At 40.1% G+C, this 25,331-nt stretch overlaps 1 protein-coding gene across 1 annotated transcript in view; it reads right to left on the bottom strand.

Moving 5' to 3' along the window:
- Positions 1-24,730, bottom strand: part of LOC114696242 (vomeronasal type-2 receptor 116-like) — a 45,120-nt gene extending 20,390 nt beyond the window's left edge. The window contains exon 1 of the mRNA XM_028873850.1: positions 24,525-24,730. Coding sequence (XP_028729683.1) covers positions 24,525-24,730 — 206 coding nt within the window. The remainder of the gene's footprint in view (positions 1-24,524) is intronic.
- Between the last annotated feature and the right edge of the window lie 601 nt (positions 24,731-25,331).

Below are 25,331 nucleotides of genomic sequence, written 5' to 3'. Positions count from 1 at the left end.
GCGGCTGTGGGACTGGTGGGTGACAAAGATTTGTCCTGACTGTGGGCAAGGCAGGAAAACTCTAGCTACAAATGGCGCCCAACGAGTTGGCAAGAGTTTCCACCTAAAACCTGAGAAAAGATTCTAAAACGGAACTAAAAACAGCTTCCTAATTGTCTCTCTCAAATGAGCAGCAGCTGTAGGTTTGAGTTCCTGGCGGGTTCCTGGCGTGTGTGCTTGACCTGCAGTATGGCGGAAATGAGGCCTCTGCAAATGGCATATTAAGCTGCATGGTGGATTTAGTCTTTGCTAGTACAAAACAAAAAGAGGTATCTGGGCTACACGTTGCTTTGATAAAAAGCATAGACCCACTATTTCTGAGAATTGATGGCTCCCAGAGCTGGCGGAAAAGGTACCACCACCATGTTGGGAAGCTGAAGTGGGTGGAGCCAGTAGCCACAGAGCCTGTTCAGTCTTAGAAGGCTGCAGTTTAAAGCAATAGGCTCAAGGTAATATAAAAAATAAGCCACATAAAGATGGCTACCACACAGAGAATCTGGCTTATGTTCTCTTTGATATTCATAACTGAAGAAAAACATTTGATTACAAAAGCTGTTGAGTTATGCCAAAATGTGTATTTTAAAGGGACCTTGACTTCAAAATTTGGATATAAGGAAATGTTGCTTTGGAAAAGAGGCTCTGCTTTTGTTTCTACAGAAAATCAGAGGCTGTGGATTTGTTCCAGATCAAGATACATCAGGTTTGACCAGCCAAGACCCCCTGAAAGGTCTCAAATGACACCATGGCCCAGATGATCCAACATCCAGAATTGTTTCAAGGCAACTGGCTCACACGATACAGCCTCACAGACTGCTCCATGATCCTAAAATTTTCTTTGTGTCCCCATAGATACAGCGCCCCCCTCCAGCAGGAAGTAGTAAGAGAAGCTACGCCCAAATTCCCAAATATACCAAGCTGGCTTTGCAGATGTGTAAAAGTTAAAAACCTTCCTTTTTTAAAAAAAGGAAAGGGGAAGTGCTGTGGGATGGTCTGTATGTCAAATTGTTCTGATTGGTCAATAAATAAAACACTGATTGGCCAGTGGCCAGGCAGGAAGTAGGTGGGACAAGGAGAGAGGAGAATTCTGGGAAGCAGAAGGCTGAGGCAGAGAGACACTGCCAGCTGCCGCCATGACCAGCAACATGTGAAGACACCGGTAAGCCACCAGCCACGTGGCAAGGTATAGATTTATGGAAATGGATTAATTTAAGCTATAAGAACAGTTAGCAAGAAGCCTGCCACGGCCATACAGTTTGTAAGCAATATAAGTCTCTGTGCTTACTTGGTTGGGTCTGAGCAGCTGTGGGACTGGTGGGTGACAAAGATTTGTCCTGAATGTGGGCAAGGCAGGAAAACTTTAGCTACATTTTTATTTTCATTTTTTGAAGGCATGGGAGTATATTTTCTATCAATGGGATTCTGTAATTTTGAAGTTTCCTACAATTCTACCCTGTTTTCTGTGAACACTGTGAAAGTCTTTATGCATCCCATGGAACAGGAAAGAAGCCCTGGCCAACACTGGACTCCTCATAATTTATACTGTAATTCTAATATTTACAATCTGTAGAAAATAATTTGGTATTATCTGCTATCTAGATAGCTATACTTTTTTTTTTACATAGCGGCAGTACTGGCCAATATCATGACATTTTTATGGGTATGAAGAGTATGTGTCCTTGTTTCTGTGTCAACAGCTCTGAAAATTCTAGTGGAGTCATAAATCATGCAAATAGCATAATAATTATTACTTTTCCTCCTTGCTTCCACAGAGTTTTCTACTTTTCATTTTCCATTTGAGGCTTTGAAATATTGAATGACATAATGTTGGTGATAACTACAATTTTTTCCTGGGAGAAATGAGTTCCTTTTACTTCACATGGACTCTTAGGTTGTGCTGATGCATATCATCCTATACACTTAGGTGGGTATCGCAGAACTGCCACTGGGTCCTAGTAGGTTCAGATTTGATTTGATATGTCATAATTCTCTAATATATTCACTTGAGGGTTGTCTTTCATTTAACATATTTTAACTGGTTATAACTGCTTTGATATAATTTTTACAGTTTGATAATCTTATTTAACCATAACATATCATTTCAGTATTTTGTGTATGAATGTTTTTGCTTTCACTTCATTTTCTATATATTCTGCTCTGCTTTGTGACTATAGTACATATTCAGATAACTAGACATGACTTGTGTCTGTGAATCTGGTATTGAATTCCTGAACCATGTGTTCCCTCTAATTTTCATGCCTGAATAATTATTTTTCTGCCATGTCTTCTTCCTTCATCTCCTACAACTTCCCTTTTTTTTTTTTCCAGAAACGCCTGAAATTTTTACATATATTGTAAGTCCTTGCCATTCTGTACTGGAGATATATATGCACTGTTAAAAGTGAGTTTTTCAATTAACCCACTGCTATTACTGTTATGTGAATGTTTAATATGTCAAATGATATAGGGCATTGTTTATAAATTAGTTGTTTCACTTCTTGAATGAATTTTCAGTTTTATATGGAAAGAAAGAAAAGCCCAAGATAGCTTAATCAAATTATGTGATAACTCCGAGGATGGCACCAGCCCTGATCTTACATTGTACTACATAGCTGTTGTAATAAAAACAGCATGGTATTGGCACAAAACAGATATTTTGATCAATAGAATGTAATTGAAGACCCATACATAAGCCCATAGACCTATGGATAACTGATTTTTGATAAAGAAGTCAGAAGTATACACTGGGATATATAGACAGCATCTTCATAAAATTGTGCCAGTCAAACTAGATAGCTGAATGACAAAGAACATACATTTATCTAAACCTATGACCATTCACAAAACTTAACTCCAAGTAGATCAAAGACCTCAACTTAAGACAAGATACACTAAATATGATGAAATAGAAAATAGGGGGATAGTCTTGAACTCATTGGTACAGCAAAAGTGTTTTTGAACACAACACTGGCAACCCAGAAACCCCAAACAACAATAAACTACTTGAATCTCATGAAACTGAAAAGCTTTGTATGGAAAGAATGCCATCATTCAGACAGAGTGAAAGCAAGAACATGGGTAAAGGTGTTTTTTTTTTTTTTGGGAGGGGGCAACTAATCATCCAAGAGCACTAACATCTAAACTATATAAAGAAAAAAAGCCAAACAAACAAAAGACCACTGCACATCAGAAGACAAATAATCTAATTAAAAATGTGGTACAGAATGGACACACTCTGCAGCCTCACAGAGTACTCCAGTTAGGGCTTGACCATATTCTTAATTTTCTCAGGATCCCCATTAGATTGTCAGCACCCTCAACCAGCAGGAAGTAGTATGAGAAGTTATGCTGAAATTCCTCCAATATTATTTACAAATGTTTATTTTTATTTAAAGGGGGTTGATTATAAAGCAGTCTCTTTCTAAAGAAAAAATGGGGATATTATAGATATGATAGGATGAAAGGATAGGTTATTGAACCTGTATTTAAAGAGTAACAATGAGTATAAAATGTTTTACATTGCTATAGATTTTAGTTTATTTATAGAAATTTAAAGTTAATATTGTTATACTGTATATATATATATATATATATATATATATATATATATATTTCTACTCTTGTTTAAGGTATTTTGCTTATGCAACTTATTTGATATTGTAATGTATAGTTGAGAAATACAGATTTATAATTAGTCATCTATGATAATCAAACTCATAGTCATATCAGTTAAGTTTTATAGGTATACTTAGATATATTTCAATTAGGTAGGTAATCTCCAAATACTTCAATGACCTACAGAATATGACATTGAAAATGCTTTAAAAACTTAGACTTTCCTGGACAATGAGACACATCTGCTCTTGGCAGCACCTATTTGCTTCAGAGTGGAGGATGGGCATCAAAGACACTCCATATGGAGTTTATCTTCTTGGCAAAAATAGCTATGTGAGCAAGAAATTTTCTTGTCTGGCTGCTTGACCATATGTTGTATCGACTGAACTTGCAGGGCCCATAGGAAAGTGACCACTGAAATTTTCAAGGCAAGATGGTCCTTCAGGTTCCTGCTTTGCAGAGGAGACTGCCAGACATTCTACAGGTCACTTAGAGAAGCAACTGAGAGACTCTAGGCCTATAAGCTGAAGATGGATGCCCCAATGTTGCAGTGGAACTTTGGATAAAGTTCCATGGAGGAAGCTGTCATTTCCAGAATTTTGGAAGTTACTTACAATGCATTTCCTATTTACTTAGGTAATATTTTATCCTTCTGTCATCTTTGTTGTAGCTAAATACTTGACAGTTATAATTTTCCTTTGTTATGATAAACAATAAACTACACATAAATCTTTAGACTCACAAATACATAGAATTTTTCTTTAATTTCCCAAATACAAATAGGCTAGATATTATAACTGTAATTCTTGCTTGATAAGTGTTTTAAAATATGTAAATTTACTATATTAAAGTTAAAACCTTCCTTTTTGATTAGACAGAAAATGGGAAGACCTGTGGATTGTTGTTCTGCGTGCTATGAATATGTGTTATTCTCATTGATTGTTAAATAGAATCTGATTGGCCAGTAGCCAGACAGGAAGTATAGGTGGGGCAAGCAGATGAGAAGAGTTCTGGGAAGAGGAAGTACTAAGTCAGGAGTCACCAGCCAGATATAGAAGAAGCAAGATGACAAGGCAGAACTGAGAAAAGGTACCAAGCAATGTGGCTAAACATAGATAATCATTATGGGTTAGTTTAAGTGTAAGAGTTAGTAATAAGTCTGAGCTATTGGCCAATCAGTTGTAATTAATGTAAGCTTATGTGTGATTATTCTATAAGTATGCCTCACGGGACTGCAGAGGACTGGTGGGACTGGAGAAACCTTCTTACTACAGGGCCATGCTGCTGCTGAGGCCATTGTGATTTTGGTAGCCTTAGCTGTCATCTTCAGCCATGGTGACTAGACATGGGCTGCTGCTGAGGACTGTGTTTGGGTCTGTGTGCCTAACAGAGCCAAGGTCTGTGTTGAAGTCTGTTGTTATGAAATAGTCTTTTTGTGCACTGTGACAATGTCTTTGCCAAGGCACCTTCTGATTGGTTTAATAAAGAGCTGAACTGTCAGTAGCTAGGCTTTTGGCTAGGTTAGTTGGGACTTCCAAGTAGAGAGAAAAGAAGAGGAGGTGAATCTAAGCATGGGAGAGATGCCAGGGATTTGTTGAGGAAACAAGAGTTTTAATATGGAAAAGAGGTAAAAAGCCACAAGTAAAAATGTAGATTAATATAAATGGGTTAATTTAAGTTATAAGAGCTAGTTGGACAAACCTAAGCTATAGACAGAGTTTCCTAATTAAAAATAAGTCTCTGTGTTATTTTTGGTGAGTTGGTGGTCCAAAGAAAAATCTGTCCACATATGGCATCCAACTTGGGGGCTCAGATATCCAAACATAGAGCCTGAAAAAGCTAATAATAGTTCTGGGCAAAAATCCAGATGTGGCGTTCTATCCTGTAATCTCTCAGGTGGGCAGAAACTTGCCATGCAGTGGCTGCACTACCAGCTGCTCCCTGCAGGCTGGTGCCAGCTACCAGTGCCATGCACCAGCAGCACACTGAGCTAAGCTGAACCATGTGGTGGTTCTGCTGGCAGGTAAAGATTTGTCTCAAATGGTCAGAGAATGCTGCAGGTGCAGGGTAAAGACAGATCCAGACAGAAAAAAAAAACTCTGCACAGGTTACAGTGTGTTTAAAAATGTGTAGGCTTAATAAAAAAGAAAATAAGTGCAGACACTAATAGAAAAAATAGTTTATAAATAATAAGATAATACCTTTAAAGAGAGAATAACATAATACAAAAAGGATAAACTACATAAAGATGAAAAATACACTGAGCATCTGGATCCTCTATGGTGTCTTGTTGACTTTGAGTTTTTTGATAACCATAGCTGCTGAGAGAAATGGAATTTTAAGAGGGACTGCTGAATTAAACCTGCTTATATACTTTAGGAATTCCTTAACTTTAAAATGAAGTCAGAAAACATACTGCTTTGAGTTAGAGGTTATGCTTTTTTCCACAGAAAATGTAAGGCCATGGATCCCCCCAGGTTGATAGAGATCAGGTTTGAACAGGAAAGACCCTCTGAAAATCCTTGTTACAGATATAAAGAAATAAATCTCAAAAAACCACAAGAAAGGTGACATGTATTTTATCTGCTCAAACATAAAAGAGAAAATCATTTGTACACACTTGTACACACTGCACATTCCATAGTTGTGCTAATGCAGATACATAGGTCATCTTTGAGAATTTGTGTGTTTTCAGAGAAAGGGGACCAGACAGCAATGAAAATAGATGGCCCAGGTGATTCAGCCTCTCAGAGTGACTCTGTTACAGTTTCCTCAGAGTTCTGCATCCATTCAAGGCTGCTGGCTGAAATGGTGCAGTTCACAGACTATTCTAACCAGGTCTGCAGATAAGCCTTGCTCTTCCCCATTACACAGAGACTGGACAACAAATGTTATGGCTAGCTCTTCCAGGACTTGATTATCTTAATTTTTTCAGAGTCCACAAAAGATTCCATCACCCCAGACAACAAGAAATAATCTAGAGAACATGATGCTCACATTCCCAAGAGGTAGGGTGGGTATTTTTTGATCATTCAGTGGGATATGGATATTTGTTATCATTTAGGGAGGGTTGGTTACAAGTTGTTGGTAATGGTCAGGAAAAAAGCTGAACAAAGAATGTTATATTCAAGGATCTCCTTCTGAAAAGAAAAAGGGGGAATATGGAAAGGATAGAATACAAGGTTGGATTATTGAATCTCCTTTAAACCAAAGATCAACTATTAATCTCATGGTATGGATTTTTGTATATTGATACAAATTTAAGGTTATTTTTGTTAGAATATACTCTATATATGTTTCTACTATGATGTTATTGTACATTGATATAAATTTAAGGTTATTTTTATTATACTGTATATATATTTCTACTATTATTTAAGGTACTATACCAATACAGTTGTTTTACCAATATAATGTAAATTTCTAGTCATTGAAATTTATTTTTACAAACTTCTTAAGGTAATTAAGAAGTGTAGGTTAGTAGTTAGTCATATATAACAATTAAACTTGTAGTCATGTAATGTATGCTCTCAAGGTCATACAGATATGTATTTTAGATAGACAGGTTGTCTTCAAACACTTCAAAGACTTACAGAATATGGCATTTAAGATGTTTAATAACCTAAGGATTTTCCTGACAGTGAGACATATTGTTGGAGACCAACCTTGGGCAACTGGGCAAACTGTGTCTTGAACTTTGTATAAGTTTTCTCTTGCTCCAGCAGGCCTTGAAAAAGACAAGATGCTCTAGCCAAAACCATGAGATATGCTTTAGATAAACTTCCTGGACAGGTGCTTATTGGCCACCTGCAAGGCTGGGGACCAAAGCGACCTCAAGAATTTTCCATTCTCCTCCCCTCTCTTCCCCTGTTCCCCCTCCCTGCCTGAAGCCCCTGCTCCCCCTCCCTGCCTGAAGCCCTGCTTTTAAGCCTCAAGCCCCAGCCAATAAACGAGACTTGACGCAACTCAGACTGACTCTGTCTTTCTTCACACGCTTGGTCTCCTTTCCCTCTCGCCTCCATTGATTCCCAGGTGGTCCCTCCTCGAGACCCGTGAATAACCTGGCCTGCTGGACGGGTCAAGTGGCGCCCAACGTGGGGCTCAAGGCACGGCAGCTCACCGGACGGCAGCAAGAAAACGAGGTCTGGCCAGACTCACTTTTGGTAGAGGTGCCCCAACAGCATCATTCCTGCACCGCGGGCAACCTTGAGGTAAGTGCCGTCCCATAATCATGGGCAAAGTACTCTCTAAAGAGGCTCTCTTCATAAAGGAAATGAAGATTTCAGGGAGAGGGGAATAAGAGTCACACACAAAAAAAAGATTAATTAAGTTTTTCTGTTTCGTGGAAGAAAAATGTCCCTGGCTGTTCATTAATGGCCCGGGCATCCACCCCTTGACGTGGAATAAAGTTGGAAAGGATATCAATAACATGCTTAAGGACGGAGAGAACGCCCCCGATGCATTCTTTAGTTTCTATGGAGTAATCAGAGATGTTTTAAAGGATTCAAAAAAGGATCTAAAACCTCCCTAACCCCCCTGAAGGGCTTGTGGTTTTTGCCTTTTAATAGCCAGCCATACAAAGAAAGAGGAACTCCTCCCTGCCTCACTGTGTTGGGTGTAGGAATGAGTCCCCTGTCTAGCTAGACTTGTATCTGCAAAATAAACCTTGCTGTTGCATTCTGGACATCCAATGTCTTCGGTGGTCTCTTTGGGGGGTCACAATCTGGGCATAACATTTGGTTCCCTGACCGGTCCAGAGGTTTATTGACATCTACCGGTAAGAGCGCTCTGTCTTGTCTCTGTCTCTGTCTTGTCTCGTTACGTTTTGTGCCGGTCGACTGATTTGTACTTTGCAGGCTCTCACTGGGACAGACGTGTCCGGACAGTGATCCTGGGAGGGGAAGAGAGACGTCTCATTCTCTGATTTGGGCAAGGGACCCCCTAGTCCCGAGCCATTTGGGGCCACCTCAGAGGTGACCATTTGGTTTTAGGAGTCTCCTCCAGGGAGTGCTCAGGAGAGGAGTATCTTTGGGTACCTTTCCCCATGGTGGGAAAAAGTGCCACTTTGTATTTTGTCCCGGGAAATTGTTAGAGCCATTTTGTAGGGTTTTTTTTTGTATGTTTTATTGTGGTCATTGTTCTTGGAGCTTTGTTGGTTGTCTCATTGGGGCAAAGTTTTTTTGTGTGCCCTTGGTCTTGTGTGTAATGTGTTAACTGTTCTCATTGTTGACTTGACTGTGACGGACGCTATGGGATAGTCCCCTTCTTCTCCACTAGACCTTTGCCTAGCCCACTGAAAGGATGTGCAAGCCACAATCGAGGGGCTTGCTAGCTGTGAATGAGGCCATCATCATCTCAGTGCTGATGTACCAGTACTTGGATTGTCTGTGTAAATGTCATCTGTTTCTGCTACTCATCTCCCTTATTTTCCTGGGGAGAAGGAGAGAGAGGCACAGTGAGGGCCACCTCCCTCCCTCCCTAGCTCTCTTGCTCTCAGGACTGCAGCCAGCTGGCTGCTCTCATGAGGGTTGGGGTGCATGCTCTTGGTACAGGCGGGCTAAGATGAGAGCTCTGGACAGGGTGATGGGGACTGCCTACAATTGACAAAAACTGTGTGAACACTGAACAGAGAATCTGACTTTAGTCAGAGGAGTTAACAAAAACTTTTTTTTCAGGAACACTGGCAGCCAAGGACACACTCTATATCCAATGCTCCCCCCCTTCCTTTACTGTGATAACTTCAAGGTCTCTTCTGCCAGCCAGCAACTTTTCTTGTTAACCCTTCTCTGTCCCAATATTGCTTAAAAAAGAAATGTTAAATTACCAGTTCAAGATACTAGGAAAATTATGCTTTTGTTTCCACAGGAAAAATAAAAATTTACATGGGTTTTGGTCATTTGAGTTCAATGTGCTACAAATACTTGCCATCATTTAAGAAAATTGGTTTCAAATTATTGTTTGTTAAGGTAAAAGTTTAAATAAATGATTTTTGGTGTGAGAAAGCAGTTTAAGATGTAAAAATTTAAAGGCTTAAGCATGTCATGAGGGTTTTAGTATGTGATATTTTAGATCTAAAAAAGTAGTTTGAGGTAAAAAAAATAATAAAACTTTAAAGTCTAACTTTAAAGTTTAAGTAAGTTATAAGGTTTAGGGTATAGGTTTTAGATATAGAAATATAAAAAATGTTTTAAAAAGAAGGAAAATATGTAAAATGCAAGTTATTAAAATATGTAAAAGCAACTTATAAAGGTCTGGGGAGATGCGAGCAAGGGCCCATGCAACCTATTATGGCCAAGCCAAAATTGGATAAGAGAGGACTAGGCACGGGTTCTACGGACCTTTTTTCCTAAAGACCACTGCTCTCCCTGCATGCCACGCCGACAAAATAACATGGAAGTCAGATGACCCAGTGTGGATAGACCAGTGGTCCTTGCCTCAAGAAAAGGTCCAGGCTGCCCTTCAGTTAGTGCAGGAACAGTTAGACCAAGGGCACCTCAAACCCTCTACCTCCCCATGGAATACTCCTATCTTTGTCATTAAAAAAGGACTGGTAAATGGAGACTGTTACAGGACCTTAGAGAAGTTAACAAAACCATGATGCCTATGGGAGCGCTGCAACCAGGGTTACCCTCGCCTGTAGCCATCCCCAGAGGATATGCCAAAACAGTTATCGATATTAGAGATTGCTTTTTTTCTATTCCCCTTCATACTGCTGATTGTAAAAGATTTGCCTTTTCTATTCCCATTACTAATCAGATTGGACCAAATCCATGCTTTCAGTGGAAGGTTCTGACCCAAGGAATGGCCAATTCACCCACTCTTTGTCAGAAATATGTGGCCCAGTCCATTGACCCAATTAGAATACAGTTTCCTGAGGCCTATATTATCCACTACATGGATGATTTGCTGATCGCTGCTAAGACAGTGGAAAGGACACACCTAGTAGCACAAAACTTGGTATGGGCCTTACAAGATAGAGGGCTTCATATCGCCCCGGAAAAAATTCAAACACAATTTCCTTTTCTGTTCCTGTGGTTTGAACTTCACCCTGAGCTTCTCTATACTCAAAAGATTCAGGTCAGAAGAGATACCTTGCTCTGCCTCAATGATTTTCAAAAGCTTTTGGGGGACATACAATGGCTACGGCCTTACCTAAAAATGACAAAAGGGGACATACTTCCTCTCGAGGATATCCTTAAAGGAGATCCCGACCTCCTCTCTCCCCGACACCTCACCTCGGAGTCAGAAAGGGTACTTGATAAAGTAGAATTAGCCATCACCCGGCAACACATCGGGTTTTTCTCTCCTGCCTTACCCCTGCATTTAGTGGTCTTCTCCACCGAGTTTGCCCCTACGGGCCTGTTGTGGCAAGAGTCTGTACCCTTGCTTTGGGTACACCTCCCGGTTGCTAAAAGAAAAGTCCTTCCTTTATATCCCCTGTTAGTGTGCCAATTGGTGATGTTGGGGATAAGAACCTCCACTAGATATTTTGGGAGGGAGCCTGATGTTACCATTATCCCATATGATAAAGAAAACCTGGAATGGCTGTCCACCCATCACCCAGAATGGGCTACACTTGCTTGCTCCTATGCAGGAAAATTCGATACCCAGATGCCTAGTGATAAGCTGTTACAGTATTTTTCCTTTACCCCTTTTCTTTTTCTTAAAAATACGAAGCTAAAGCCAATCTCCAATGCCTGCACGGTGTTTATAGATGGGTCAAAAAACGGCCAGGCTGCCTATGTGTATAATCAGCAAAAAAGAGTCATAAAAACACCCTTTAACTCGGCCCAGCTGGTGGAACTTGATGCGGCCCTGGCAGTGTTTGAAGCATTTGAGGCATGTCCCCTTAACTTGTATTAGGACAGCCGATATGTGGTGGGAGCTTTGAAGTTCTAGAAATGGTGCCGGTGATCCAGCCCCATACTCCAACCTTTGAAATGTTCTCAAAAATACAAAAACTGATCCGCCAGAGATCGCTCCCCTTTTTTATTGGCCACATTCGTGCCCACACTAGCCTGCCCGGACCCCTAGCACTGGGGAACGAACTCGCAGACGCTGCTACATGAACCCCCCTGATTTTGCTTCTAGAACGTGACCAAGTCACGGCTGCCCGAGAAGCCCACCGATTACACCACCTCAATGCCCAAACCTTGAGGCTAAGATTTTCACTTACTAGAAAACAGGCTAGGGAAATTGTCAAAAGCTGTAAGAACTGCCTGGTATATTTACCAGAGCTCCATCATGGGGTAAATCCTAGAGGGCTTGTCCCAGGACAAATTTGGCAGATGGATGTCACCCATGTCCCTTCCTTTGGCAAGTTGAAATATGTACATGCCACCATAGATACTTTCAGCGGGTTTATCAGCACCTCCACTCACAGTGGGGAGGCCACTAAGGATGTCATCAATCATACGCTACATGTCTTCACTGTGCTGGGACAGCCAAAATACATAAAGACTGACAATGGCCCGGGGTACACCAGCAATAGGTTTAAACAATTCTGCTTACAATTGGGGATAAAGCATGTCACTGGAATACCCTATAATCCACAGGGACAAGGCATTGTGGAACGGGCTCAAACCCTAAAAAATACCATTAATAAACTCAGCTCACAGGAAACCTTGTTCCCTATCAAGGGGAATCAAAAGATGTTGCTTGCACATGCCCTCTTTGTGCTAAATTTCTTAACTTTGGATGGCTTGGGAAAATCTGCAGCCGAACGACACTGGCACCCAGAGACCAGCCCGGGATATGCCCAGGCCCTTTGGAAAGATCCCATCACTGGGAAATGGGGTGGCCCGGACCCAGTATTAATCTGGGGGAAAAAGGGTCCGCATGTATTTATGACTCCAAGGAAAATGGAGCCCGCTGGTTACCAGCAAGATTAATTAAACCCTACTCTGCAAAAATGCCCCATAACAGTTAATAATAATCTTGGGTCCAGGAAATAGCCCTGAGACATGAATCTTTTCTTTTACAGGTACTCCGTGACCCAAGCAGAGGAGAAGGGATCATGAGTGCCCTCACCATCCGGAGGATTCATCTTTGCCCCGTGCCCATTTTTGTGATCTTGCTCACTATTCCTATGACCCGAGCCATCCCCCGTTCTGTTAAGAAACTCACTTGGCAGGTCATCTCACAAACTGGGGAAACGGTCTGGCAGACGACTGCCAATCATGCCCCCTTTTCATGGTGGCCATCCCTTACCCCGATTTTTGCCAGCTTGCAGCTGGACTTGACACCTGGGATATACCTGAGGCCGAACATACTCTTGTTGGCCCAGCCCCTAAACCCGCTTTTGGAACCCCCCCCTACTCGAGGAACCGGGTGTGCCACCATCGCCGCTTGCTGTTTATTGTCCTTATATGACTTTTATGCTTGCCCTAAAGACGGCAGAAGTCATGCCCTCATGGCAAGATGTGGGGGATATGAAGAATTTTTTTGCAAAGCCTGGTCCTGCGAGACTACTGGGGCAGCTTACTGGAAACCTTCCTCCTCATGGGACCTTATAATGGTTTCCCAGGGCTATGTAAAAAGGGGCCAATGCCATGCTACCCAAAAGGAACTACAACCACATTTTGGCAAGTCCTTGCCATTAAATATTTCATTCACTCCAAAAGGCAAGGACTTCACAGGCTGGCCCGCGGGAGGGACATGGGGCCTTTGCTGGTATTTAGATGGCTGGGATGTGGGGTTACATTCAAAATACAATTAAAAATAGAAAATACCCACGCCACACTCATAGGACCCAGTCGGGTCCTCCCTGAATTCTCGGGCAGAATCCCAGTTCCAGCCAAAGAAGCAATCACACCGGGACCCACACCTTGTAGCACTTCCACCTCCCACCTCCCCGTGCATAGCATGTCCCCTGTTATCACGCAAAATACAGGCAACAGGTTGTTCAGTTTAGTACAGGGAGCATATACGGCTCTAAATGCCACAAACCCAGATAAGACCTTGAATTGCTGGCTTTGCCTAACATCCAGCCCTCCTTACTATGAGAGAATTGCCTTTCAGTCTGCTGCCAGGAACCTCACTTCCCCAAGCAGTAGGTGTCAGACTAAGCCTCATAAACTAACATTCTCTGAGGTTTCTGGACAAGGCTCCTGTTTAGGCAAAGTCCCACCGACCCATAGGCATCTCTATAACGGCACCTCTACACCCTATAAAGGAGGATATTATCTTGAGGCACCCAATGGGTCCTACTGGGCCTGCAACACCGGGTTGACCCCCTGCGTGTCTGCTCAGATATTTAATGGTTCCCATGAATTCTGTGTACTGGTTCAGCTGTGGCCTCGTGTCACCTATCATGAAGAAAGCTCCATTATGGAATTCTTCGAGCAAAGGAGTAGATACACTTGAGAACCTGTGTCATTGACTATAGCCTTCTTGTTGGGTGTTGGAGGCATTGCAACAGGAATTGGTACAGGAACCACCGCCCTTGTACAAAATAATCACTTGATGCAGTTACAGATGGCCATGACCACCGATCTGGAGGCTATAGAAAGATCTATTTCTGCCCTTGAGAAATCACTTACCTCACTGTCAGAAGTAGTGCTGCAAAATAGAAGGGGCCTGGATCTGTTGTTCCTGAAGGAAGGGGGCCTATGTGCCGCCTTGAAGGAAGAATGCTGCTTTTATGCAGACCATACTGGTATTGTCAGGGAATCGATGGAAAAATTAAGGGAAAGGCTGGCTCAAAGAAAAAGGGAGTTTGAAGATCAGCACGGGTGGTTTGAAAGTTGACTGCAAGGGTCCCCCAGCTCTCCACCTTGCTACCTACCATTCTAGCCCCCTTGATTGTTTTTCTCCTTCTCTTTACCTTTGGTCCCTGGGCCTTTCAGCGGTTGACTCGGTTTATCAAAAATCAGATTGATTCGGCTTTACCACAACACGTCTCAATTCATTATCACAGGATAGATTTTGAGGAGGCCAGCCAGGAGCCCCATCAAGGACTCAGATTCAGTGTCCTAGGCCCTAACGTCCCCACGGTCTTGCTAGAGGGTACTCAATGACGGGAATAGTACAGGGCCACGTGGGAGTCCCCCTGTATAGCCAAAGACAGGGGCCCTCTCGGACCACCCCCAAACACTGACTATATGGATTTCGTCCATTTTATTTTAAGAAAGAGGGGGGTTTGTTGGAGACCAACCTTGGGCAACTGGGCAAACTGTGTCTTGCACTTTGTATAAGTTTTCTCTTGCTCCAGCAGGCCTTGAAAAAGACAAGATGCTCTAGCCAAAACCATGAGACGTGCTTTAGATAAACTTCCTGGATGGGTGCTTATCGGCCACCTGCAAGGCTGGGGACCAAAGCGACCTCAAGAATTTTCCATTCTCCTCCCCTCTCTTCCCCTGTTCCCCCTCCCTGCCTGAAACCCCTGCTCCCCCTCATTGTCTGAAGCCCCTGCTCCCCCTCCCTGCCTGGAGCCCTGCTTTTAAGCCTCAAGCCCCAGCCAATAAACGAGACCTTGACGCAACTCAGACTGACTCTGTCTTTCTTCACGTGCTTGGTCTCCTTTCCCTCTTGCCCCCATTGATTCCCAGGTGGTCCCTCCTCGAGACCCGCGAATAACCTGGCCTGCTGGACGGGTCAACATATCTTCTGCCGGCAGAATAAATCTACTTCAAAAAGGGATGATGGGCATTGAAGAATCTCCATATCGAATTTGCTTTCATTGTGGCAAAGCTAGCCATTTGGGAAAGAAATTGACCTTGCCTTGGTTGCTAAAAGTATAAAAGTATCCTGCACAAACTGGACAAGTGGGACACAAAAGGATAAAACTGCCATACTTTGCCAAGTCAAGGTGGGACAGTTCTTCAAAATTCCTGCTACACAGAAAAGTCTGTCAGATATTCTAGGTCTTTTGGCTGAAGATGGATGCCCCAATGTTGCAGAGGTAGCTGGGTGACTGTCCAGGCAACCAACTATTTTTGTCATTCCTAAGAGTTGGAAGTTGCCTGCTCTGCACTTCCTGTTTACTCACTTAATATTATATCTAATCAGGTCTGTGATGGTTTTGAAGATGAGATAGTTACAATTGTATGGTTTGCCTTTCTATCGAGTACAGAAAAGAAACTCACAAAGGAGGTCTAAAATTTATGAGGTTGTGAGACATTTATGTGTAATTCACCTGAATAAACAAGCCCTCATACTTTAGCTTTTGTTCCACATCATGGTGAGAAACTTAGAAGCCTGTTCTCACTGACAGGGCAAATTGGTCAGATGAAGTATTTCTATGGAGAGATCACCCAGTTGGACTTTCACAGATTACACTCAAGGATGTAATTATAGAATGTTTGATTTTGCTGAATCAAAGTCTTTTGAGGCACATAAGTGACTTAAATTGCCCCGACCTTCCCCCACCTGGACCAGTTGATAATGCACAGACTGGCATTGGCAGAATTCCCTGAGCAATTAACATTTTAAATATACTTTAACCTCAATTTATGGTATAAGATTTTAGGCTCAGTTTACTAATTGTTTATGTTTAAGTCCTAGATTTTATGTAGATAGTTGACAATTAATGAGTTCATTTAAACTAGTCTAGAGGGAATCAGTTTTAAGACTAGTTACTGTGGGAGAAGCTCCAAAGACTGCCAGAATTTCAGGGAGAAAATGCCTGGCCTCGCAGTCTTGAACAAAAAAAGCTATAAGGTTCCCTTCTTGTGTTCTGAGACTACATATAGGACAGAAAAAGTATTTTTGGATCTGGGATGATTTTCTATGCCAGTCGGCTTTTGGAGAAGTGCTGATGTGAATTAGTACAGTTAGCTTCCCCCTTTCTTTACACAGGTTGCCACAGTTACTCAGAGGCATTTCTCCTTTGAACATTGGCCAATTAGAAACTGCTTCCAGTGTTGGCTGTGCCCTGGGCCAGGAGAAATTGGCACTTTTTGCATTTTGCTGATCATAAAATATTATCCTATAGTATTAGCTACACTTAAGAAATGTAGAATAGTACATGATTTCTTTACTTCTTCCTTAGAATTTTCAATAGTTCAGGTTTTTCCATTTTTAACCCCTGTAAACTTTCCCTTTAAGAGATGATGTTACAAGCCAAACTTTCACTACTGCAGCTGCAGCTGGTCACTAACCATAGCTGACAAGTTTACACTGCTTGTGTCTCTTATCCTATTTCAAAGAAATGCTTTGTGACCCTGAGAAATAGTCTTGTAACCTTCTTTTATTGCCATAGTTTGCTGTAGTATATGTATCTAAGCTATGGAAAGTTGAACCTGGCAGAAAGTAGAATAAAAAAGCATGATGAAAATAGTTCGTGTGTGAATTTATTATGATAAGAAAATTTCCTAGGTCCTGCTCCTGCAAACCATTCTCCAAGTAACCCTGGGTGCAGAACTGAGAGCTGGTATCACTGGCTGCAAAAACTGATCCCAGCCCAGATTATAATACCCAGAAAAATATTCAATCATCATTGATGGAGAAATGAAAATGTTCCATAATAAAGTTAAATTTAAATAATATCTGTCTTCAAATCCAGAAATATAGATCATAGAAGGAAAAGTCCAAACCAAGGTTCTTAACTCCATACAAAAACAAAGGAAATAATCTCATACCAGAAAAACCAAAAGAAAGAAACACACACACATACACATATACACCTCCCCACCACAAAAACTACAACCACCACCACCACCACCACCACCACTGAAATAACAAGAATTAACTATCATTGGTCCCTGATATCTGTCAATGACAATGTTCTCAATTCCCCATAAAAAATTCACAAACACACACACACACACAGATGTATGTATGTATATATATATATATATATATATATATATATATATATATATATATACACACACACACACACAGAATGGATTTGAAACACAGGATTTGTCCTTTAGCTGCATAAAAGAAACACACCTCAACATCAAGGATACATATTACTTCAGGGTAAAATGTTGACAAAAGATATTCTCAATGAATTAACCTGAGAAGCAATCTATACATACCAAAATTAACTTCAAAGAAAAATTAATCAAAAGTGACAGAGAAGACACTACATATTCATCAAAGGAAAAAGCCACCAAAATGACATTTTCATTATTAACGTCTATGTCTTAAACACAAGGATACCCACGTTTGTAAAAGAAACACTACTACAGCATAAATCACACATTGATCCCTACAAAAAAAGAGTGAGAGACTTCAGTACCCCACTCTCATCAATGGACAGGTCATCCAGACAAAATTTAAACAGAAAAATGCTGAAACTAACTGTCGTTATAAACCAAATAGACCTAACAGATACTTAGCAGTTCATTTTACTCAAACACAAAAGAATGTAACTGCTCAGCACTTTGGGGAGCTTTCTTCAAAACTGATCACATACTCAAACATAATAAAAGTCTTAATATATACAAGAAAATTGAAATAACTCCCTCTATTCTATTAGACCACCATGGATTAGAGCTGATATCAACAACAACAGAAACAACAGAAAGCTCAAAATCTCATGGAACCTGAACAACTGTATACCAAAGGGAAAAACAGTAGAGACAAAAATAAAGAACAAAATTAAAGACTTTTGAAAATTTAATAACAATGAATATACAACATACCCAACTTATGGTATACAATGAAAGTGGAAGTAGGAGGCTTAATAAGCACTTAAGCACTCATAGCTTAGGTGCCTAAGAAAATTAGAGAGATCTCATACTGGCAACTTAACAACACACCTGAACTCTAGGAAAGCATAAGAAATCACACCCAAGAGGAGTGGATGGCAAGATAAACTGAGGGCTGAAGTTAATAAAATAGAAACAAAGAGAACACTACAAGATTCAGTGTAACAGAGTTGATTCTTGAGAAAATCAACAAGAGAGACAAACTCTTATCAAAACTAACTAAAAGGCAGAGAGAATATTCAAATTAACAAAATCAGAAACATAAAGTGGGACATAAGAAGAGACAGTGGGAGCTGGAGAGATAGCTCAGTGGTTAAGAGCACTGACTGCTCTCCCAGAGTTCCTGAGTTCAATTCCCAGCAACCACATGGTGGCTCACAACCATCTGTGATGAGATCTGGTGCCCTCTTCTGGCCTGCAGGGATACATGCATACATGTATCTCTGTATACATAATAAATAAACAAATCTTTTTTTAAAAAAAGATGATACAGTGAAGAAGTCCAATTAATCATAATGACATACTATAAAAACTTGTACTCCACAATATTATAAAATCTAAAAGAAGTGGATAATTTCCTAAATACAGTTAAATCAAGAACAGATAAAATATTTAAATGACCTGTCACCCAGCAGGAAATACAAGCTGCCATTAAATTCTTCTAAAACAAAACAAAACAAAACAAACAGAATAACCAACCAAAAACCAAACCAAAAAAATACAAAAAAAACCCCAAAATACAGGGCTGTATGGTTTAAAGGAGAATTCTAATAGGCATTCAAAGAAAAGTTAATGACTAAACTCCTAGACCTATCCCACAAAATATAAACAGAGGGATTTATTACCCAAATCCTTTCATAAAGTCACAGTTACCCTGATACCCAAACCACCTAAGAACTCAACAAAGAAAGTCCAATTCTTCTCATAAACATGACACAAAGATATTCAATAAAAGCTTGCAAACTGAATCTGAGAACATATCAAAAAGCCCATCCACCATGATTAAGGAGGTTTCATCTCAGAGATGCAGAGCTGGTTCAAAGTAGAAAAATCAGTAAATATAATCCACTATATAACTAAATGGAAAGGAAATAATAACACATGACAATCTTATTAGATGCCAAAATAGCCTTTATCAATTTACAGCACCTCTTCAGGATAAAAATTCTAGCGCGATTAGGGATAGAGGGGATATACTAACATAATAAGTATAAACATAATAAATGAAATTTAGAGTAAGACTGTAGTAAACATAAAATTAAAAAGAGAGACTCTTAAAGCAATTCTACTAAAACATGACAAGTTTGTCCATTCTCTCCATATCCATTCAACATAATTCTTCAAGTTTTAGCTACAGCAATGAGACAACTGACATAGATCAATGGGATACAAATTGGAAAGTAAGAAGTTAAAATATACTTATTTGCAGATAATATGATAATATACATAAAAGACTCTCAAAATTCCACCAGGGAACGCCTACAAGTGATAAACATTTTTGGCAAAGCAGTCTGATACAAGATTAATTAAAAAAAAGTCAATAGCCTTCCTATATGCAAATAAAAATGGACTTAGAAAGAAATATAGGAAACAATATTACAGAGGATTTAAATAATATAAAATACCCTAGAGCAATTCTAATGAAGCAAGTGAAAGACCTGTATGATAAAAACTTCAAGTATTTCAAGAAAGATATTACAGAAGATATCAGAAGATGGAAAGATCTCCCATGCTCATGGATTGATAGGTTTAACATAGCAAAAATGCCCATCATCCCAAAAGCAATATACAGAGAGTCAATACAGTATCCATCAAAATTTCAACACAATTCTTTTCAGACTTTGAAAGAAAATTCTGAACTTCATATGGAGAAACAAAAAAAAAAAACAGGAAAGCTAAAACAATCCTGAACAATAAAAGAACTGGTAGAAGTATGACCATCCCAGATTTCTAGTTGTACTACAGAGCTATAGTAATTAAAACCTCATGGTATTGGCATAAAAACGGACATGCTGATTGATGGAATCTAACTGAAGATCAGACATATGTTCAGACACACATGGATACCTGATTTTTGATAGAAAAGCAGAAACACATACTAGAAAAAGGACAGCATCTTTAGCAAATGGTGCTGGTCTAATTGGAAGTCAGTATGTAGCAGCATGTGAATACATACATATTTATCACCCTGCACAAAACTCAAGTCCTAGTGGATGAAATACTTCAACACAAACCCAGATAGACATGGGAGATAACTTTACAAACAGAACTCCAATAGCACAGGCCCTAAGTTCAACAATTAACAAATAGAACCTCATGAAACTGAAAATCTTAAAAAGGCAAAGTACATTATTAATTAGACAAAGAGGCAGCCTACCTATTGGGAAAAGATTTTTTTTTTTTACCAATTCCACATCTGATAGAGGTCTAATATCCAAAACACATAAAGAACTCAAGGAAATTGATAATAAAAACACAAATATTACAATTAAAAATGTGGACCAGATCTAAACAGAGCATTTTTTTTTGCTGTTCAGGTTTATTTATTTATTTATTTATTTATTTATTTATTTATTTTTATTTTACAATTTAATTTAATTATTCATATCAGCCATGGATTCCCTTGTTCTCCCCCCCTCCTTTCCCCCCCCCCCGCCTCCCCCATTCCCATCTCCTCCAGGTCAAAGACTCCCCTGGGGATTGAGTTCAATCTGGTAGATTCAGTCCAGGCAGGTCCAGTCCCCTCCTCCCAGGCTGAGCAAAGTGTCCCTGTATAAGCCCCAGGTTCCAAACAGCCAGTTCATGCACTGAGGACAGGTCCCAGTCCTACTGTCTGGATGTCTCTCAAACAGATGAAGCTAATCAACTGTCTCACTTATCCAGAGGGCCTGATCCAGATGGGAGCTCCTCAGCTATTGGTTCATAGTTCATGTGTTTCCCTTTGTTTGGCTATTTGTCCCTGTGCTTTTTGCAGTCTTGGTCTCAACAATTCTTGCTCATACAAACCCTCCTCTAGAAGAATTTCAAAAGGCTGAGAAACACTTTATGAAATATTCAATATCCATAACCATTAAGAAAGGCAAGTCAAAACTTCTGTGAGATTCTATCTTATATCTGTCAGTATGGCAAAGCACAAATACACAGGCACCAGTTCATGTTTGCAAGGATGTGGAGCAAGGGGAACACTTCTATGTTGGTGGTGGTAGTGCAAACTTGTAGAACTACTGTGAAAATAAATATGTTTTTTTTTTTCTTCAGAAAATTGGGAATCAATCTACCTTAAGACCCATTTTCAACACTCTTGGGCATATTTGGAAAGAATACTCCATCCTACCAAAAGGACACTTGCTCAAATTACATTCATTGTGGCTTTATTCACAATATTTAGAAACTGTAAATAATCTAGATATTCCTTAACATAAGAATGGGTAAGGAAAATATGTTAGGATTAAGAAACGTTTTCACAATGGGGTGTTACTCAGTGGTTAAAAAGTGACCTCATGAAATTTGCAGGCATTCAATTGAACCAGAAAAAATTATCCTGAGTGAGGTAACCCAGATCCAAAAAGACAAATACGGCATGGATTCACTTATAAGTGGATATTGGTGGCTGGGCGTTGGTGGCGCACGCCTTTAATCCCAGCACTCGGGAGGCAGAGCCAGGCGGATTTCTGTGAGTTCGAGTCCAGCCTGGGCTACCAAGTGAGCTCCAGGAAAGGCGCAAAGCTACACAGAGAAACCCTGTCTCAAAAAACTAAAAAAAAAAGTGGATATTAGTTGTTAATTAAGTGTTAATCAACCTACAATGATCCAGAGACGTTAGGTAAAGAGGACATATCTAGAGGGAACCCATGATCTTCTTTGGGAAGTGGAAATAGTGAAAGTAGGATAAATCTTGTGGGTCCAGTGGTTAACAGGTATGGGAAGAATAGGGTCAGGGTGAAGGGATGGAGGGAGAGAGTTCTGGGAGTGATCGGTGGAATTGACAAGTATATTCATTTGTTTTGGAAATAGTGCAGTGGAAACTTCTTTGAATCTTTAAGGGTCATCCTAGTGAGAACTCCCTATAAGGGAGAATATAAAGTTAGAGATGTCCATGTTTTCTAGCCAGGCAAGACTTCCAGTTGTGGAATTGGGTTGCATTTGCTTGAATTGTTCATTGAGGGGAAACTGTAGAGATCCCTAAACAACCCAGGATAATGCCTGATAGAAGACTGCTCTCTGAAAACTGAGATTGGGTCCCCATTGCCCAGGACAATGTACCCACAGCTCATTGAACATGGAACAATGGTGGTACAGAATTTGTAGGAGGGCCAACCAAAGTTCGGTTTAATTTGAGGCCCAGGCCATGACAGCAAGTCCAGGTTCTACACAGCTTGGGTGGCCAAAAACTAGAGATTGCATAACCCAGAGAACTATAGGACCTAACACTCCTGGGAAAAAAAATCTCTTCATGATACCATGCTATACTCATACATTTGCGCCTTGTCCAGTTGACATCAGAGAGATTTCCTCCATCAGCAGATGGGAGTGGGTATATTTATCTACAGCCAGATGTTATGCTGGGAGGAAGGGAGGAAGGGAGGGAGGGAGGGAAAGAGAGAGAGAGAGAGAGAGAGAGAGAGAGAGAGAGAGAGAGAGAGAGAGAGAATCTTATATTTTTGGTTGTGAGCCTAGCCTTTAACGGCTGAGTCATCTCTCCAGCCTGAGAGAGAGAATCTTAATCAGAGGTTTCCAACACATTTCTCCATTCTGAACTCAAGAAATTCTACAGAAGAGGAAACAGAAAATTTGTAGGATCCAGAGGAGATACAGGACCCCAGGAAAACAAGGACTTCTGAATCAACTAACCAGGTTTCACCTTGGCTTCAGAGAAACTGAAGCAACAAGCATGGTGCCTGCATGGATCCCCACTAGGTCCTCTGAGTATATGTTATGGATGTTAGCTTGGTGAATTTATGAACATCCTAACAGTGGGAGCAGGTGTATCTCTGATTCTTTGGTCTGCTCTTTTCCTTCAAATGGGTAGTTCTGTGGAGCCTCAGTATGAGGGTTTTTGCTTGTCTTAATGTATCTTGTTTGGCTTGTCTCTCCTGGAAGTCTCATCTTTTCTGAAGAGGAAACAAAGTGGAGTGGATCTAGGAAGAGGGCTGGAGGAGAGGTTCTGGGAGGAGTTGAGCGAGGGAAAACTGTGGTTAGAGTGTATTATATGAGAGAATAATTTATTTATAATAAAATAAAAGAGATGAAAATGTGGAATGAATATAACATATAAAATATATGCAGCAGAAAGAGACATGAACAGTTGTAGTTAGGAAATGACCTTCTATCAGACGAAACATGACATAATTTGCAACTTTAGTACTCCTCTCTCAAATGTTAGCAGGTACCACAGGAACACCTTTTATTCTAGCACATGAAAAAAGTAACAGGAAACAATTGCACACAGAAGTATCTCCTCTTCTAACAAATGCACAAAGTAGTACTAGAATAAGCAGAAGCTTTATATGCTTTATAAGTTTCCAACTTAGAACTTTGACTCCTTTAATTGTTAGTACAGTAAAAATGTATCTATTCATATGAAACAGAATGTAAAGGAAAGGAAAGCCTAAAATTCTTATAGTGAACAGAAATAGCATTCTCATCCCTGAGTTCAACTGAAAGAGTCATAAAACACAACAATTATGAAATTATGACAGAGTTTTTAAACAAAATCTGTGTATCTTTTCAACAGATGTAACTTAAATTCAGGACTGATACACCACATTCCAACTGCAGGAACTGGGTATTCATGCTGATGGATGAAGCACTAGCAGGCCAATAAACACCATCTTACTATAGTCTCTGTGAAATAAACTCAAAGCTGTGTTTGGTTCATGTTTATGAGAGACATCACATGATTTGATGAGTTGGGCATTGTCATATTAAGGGAATCTTCCTAGGAGCATGGTAGACAGTGTGGACCATTTATTCAGCTTCTGCCTGGAAATGTTGACTCATGAGTGATAAAAAACAAGATACAAACTATCTCATTAATCATTAGATATAGGGAGATAACCAGCAGTAGAACATGAAATAAATTTGGATTATATCCTAGAGTTGGGAGGGCAAAACAGATTGAGAACACACAGAATCATGTTCTATTTCTCAGTACCCCTAGAATACATCATCTCCCATGATCAACTAAAATTAATGAATGAAAGATGTACTTACTTTTTGTCTAGATTCCCAGTGAAATGATCATTCTTTGCATATCCATGTTTTGTGTAAATAGAAAATAAACAATCAAGCTCTTCATCTCCTTCCTGGTTTCTCTTGTCTTTTGTTCTCCAGAAGCACTTGGGGTCAGTCAAACTGCAGAAAATGAGGGAAAGCTTCAGGGCCCAAAAGACAAAGATCAAAGAGAGCATCTTTGTCATGTCTCCAAGACAGGAGTCCGAGTGAAGTGCAGCATGAAGAGTCAGACAGAAACCCATGTATCAATTATGCATGAAAACATCTAGGGGTCTCTTTTTATTACTGTAGTTACTAGTAAAGAATGCATGTACTTCTCTCAGTCATGTTTTTCAGCCCACTGTTCAACTCTGGAGAATTCTTAAGCACTCTGTGTCCTGAGGCCCTGCATCTGAGTTCCTAAATCCAGGTGACAAATAAGGGGTAATAATTTTGTTTATGATTATCTTTCCCTCCATATCCCTTATGGTTCCATCTGTTTCAATGGACATTAAGGCCCCAAACATGATTCCTCTTGGGCAAATATGCTTAAAAGCCTAGTTCATCAAACTGATTCTCTAATTACCATTTGAATTGTTGACTTGGATTATATCAGATATTTCAAATAAGTTTTGAAATGGAAGTGTAAGAAATAATTATTCCTAGATAGAGCTTACTACAGACATATAGGCACTATGAACAATAATGTTCAGGATTGGAGATAGTATAAGTACATATTTGCTGTCGATAGAACATGGACTGTATAATTCACAACACATTTGAGTACCTGCTAGTGCACACAATCCC

This window comes from Peromyscus leucopus, chromosome 1 (assembly GCF_004664715.2).
Source record: "Peromyscus leucopus breed LL Stock chromosome 1, UCI_PerLeu_2.1, whole genome shotgun sequence".
Taxonomy (NCBI): Eukaryota; Metazoa; Chordata; class Mammalia; order Rodentia; family Cricetidae; genus Peromyscus; species Peromyscus leucopus.
The sequence above is the reverse complement of the archived record's forward strand: the minus strand, read 5'-3'. Positions and strand labels throughout refer to the sequence as shown.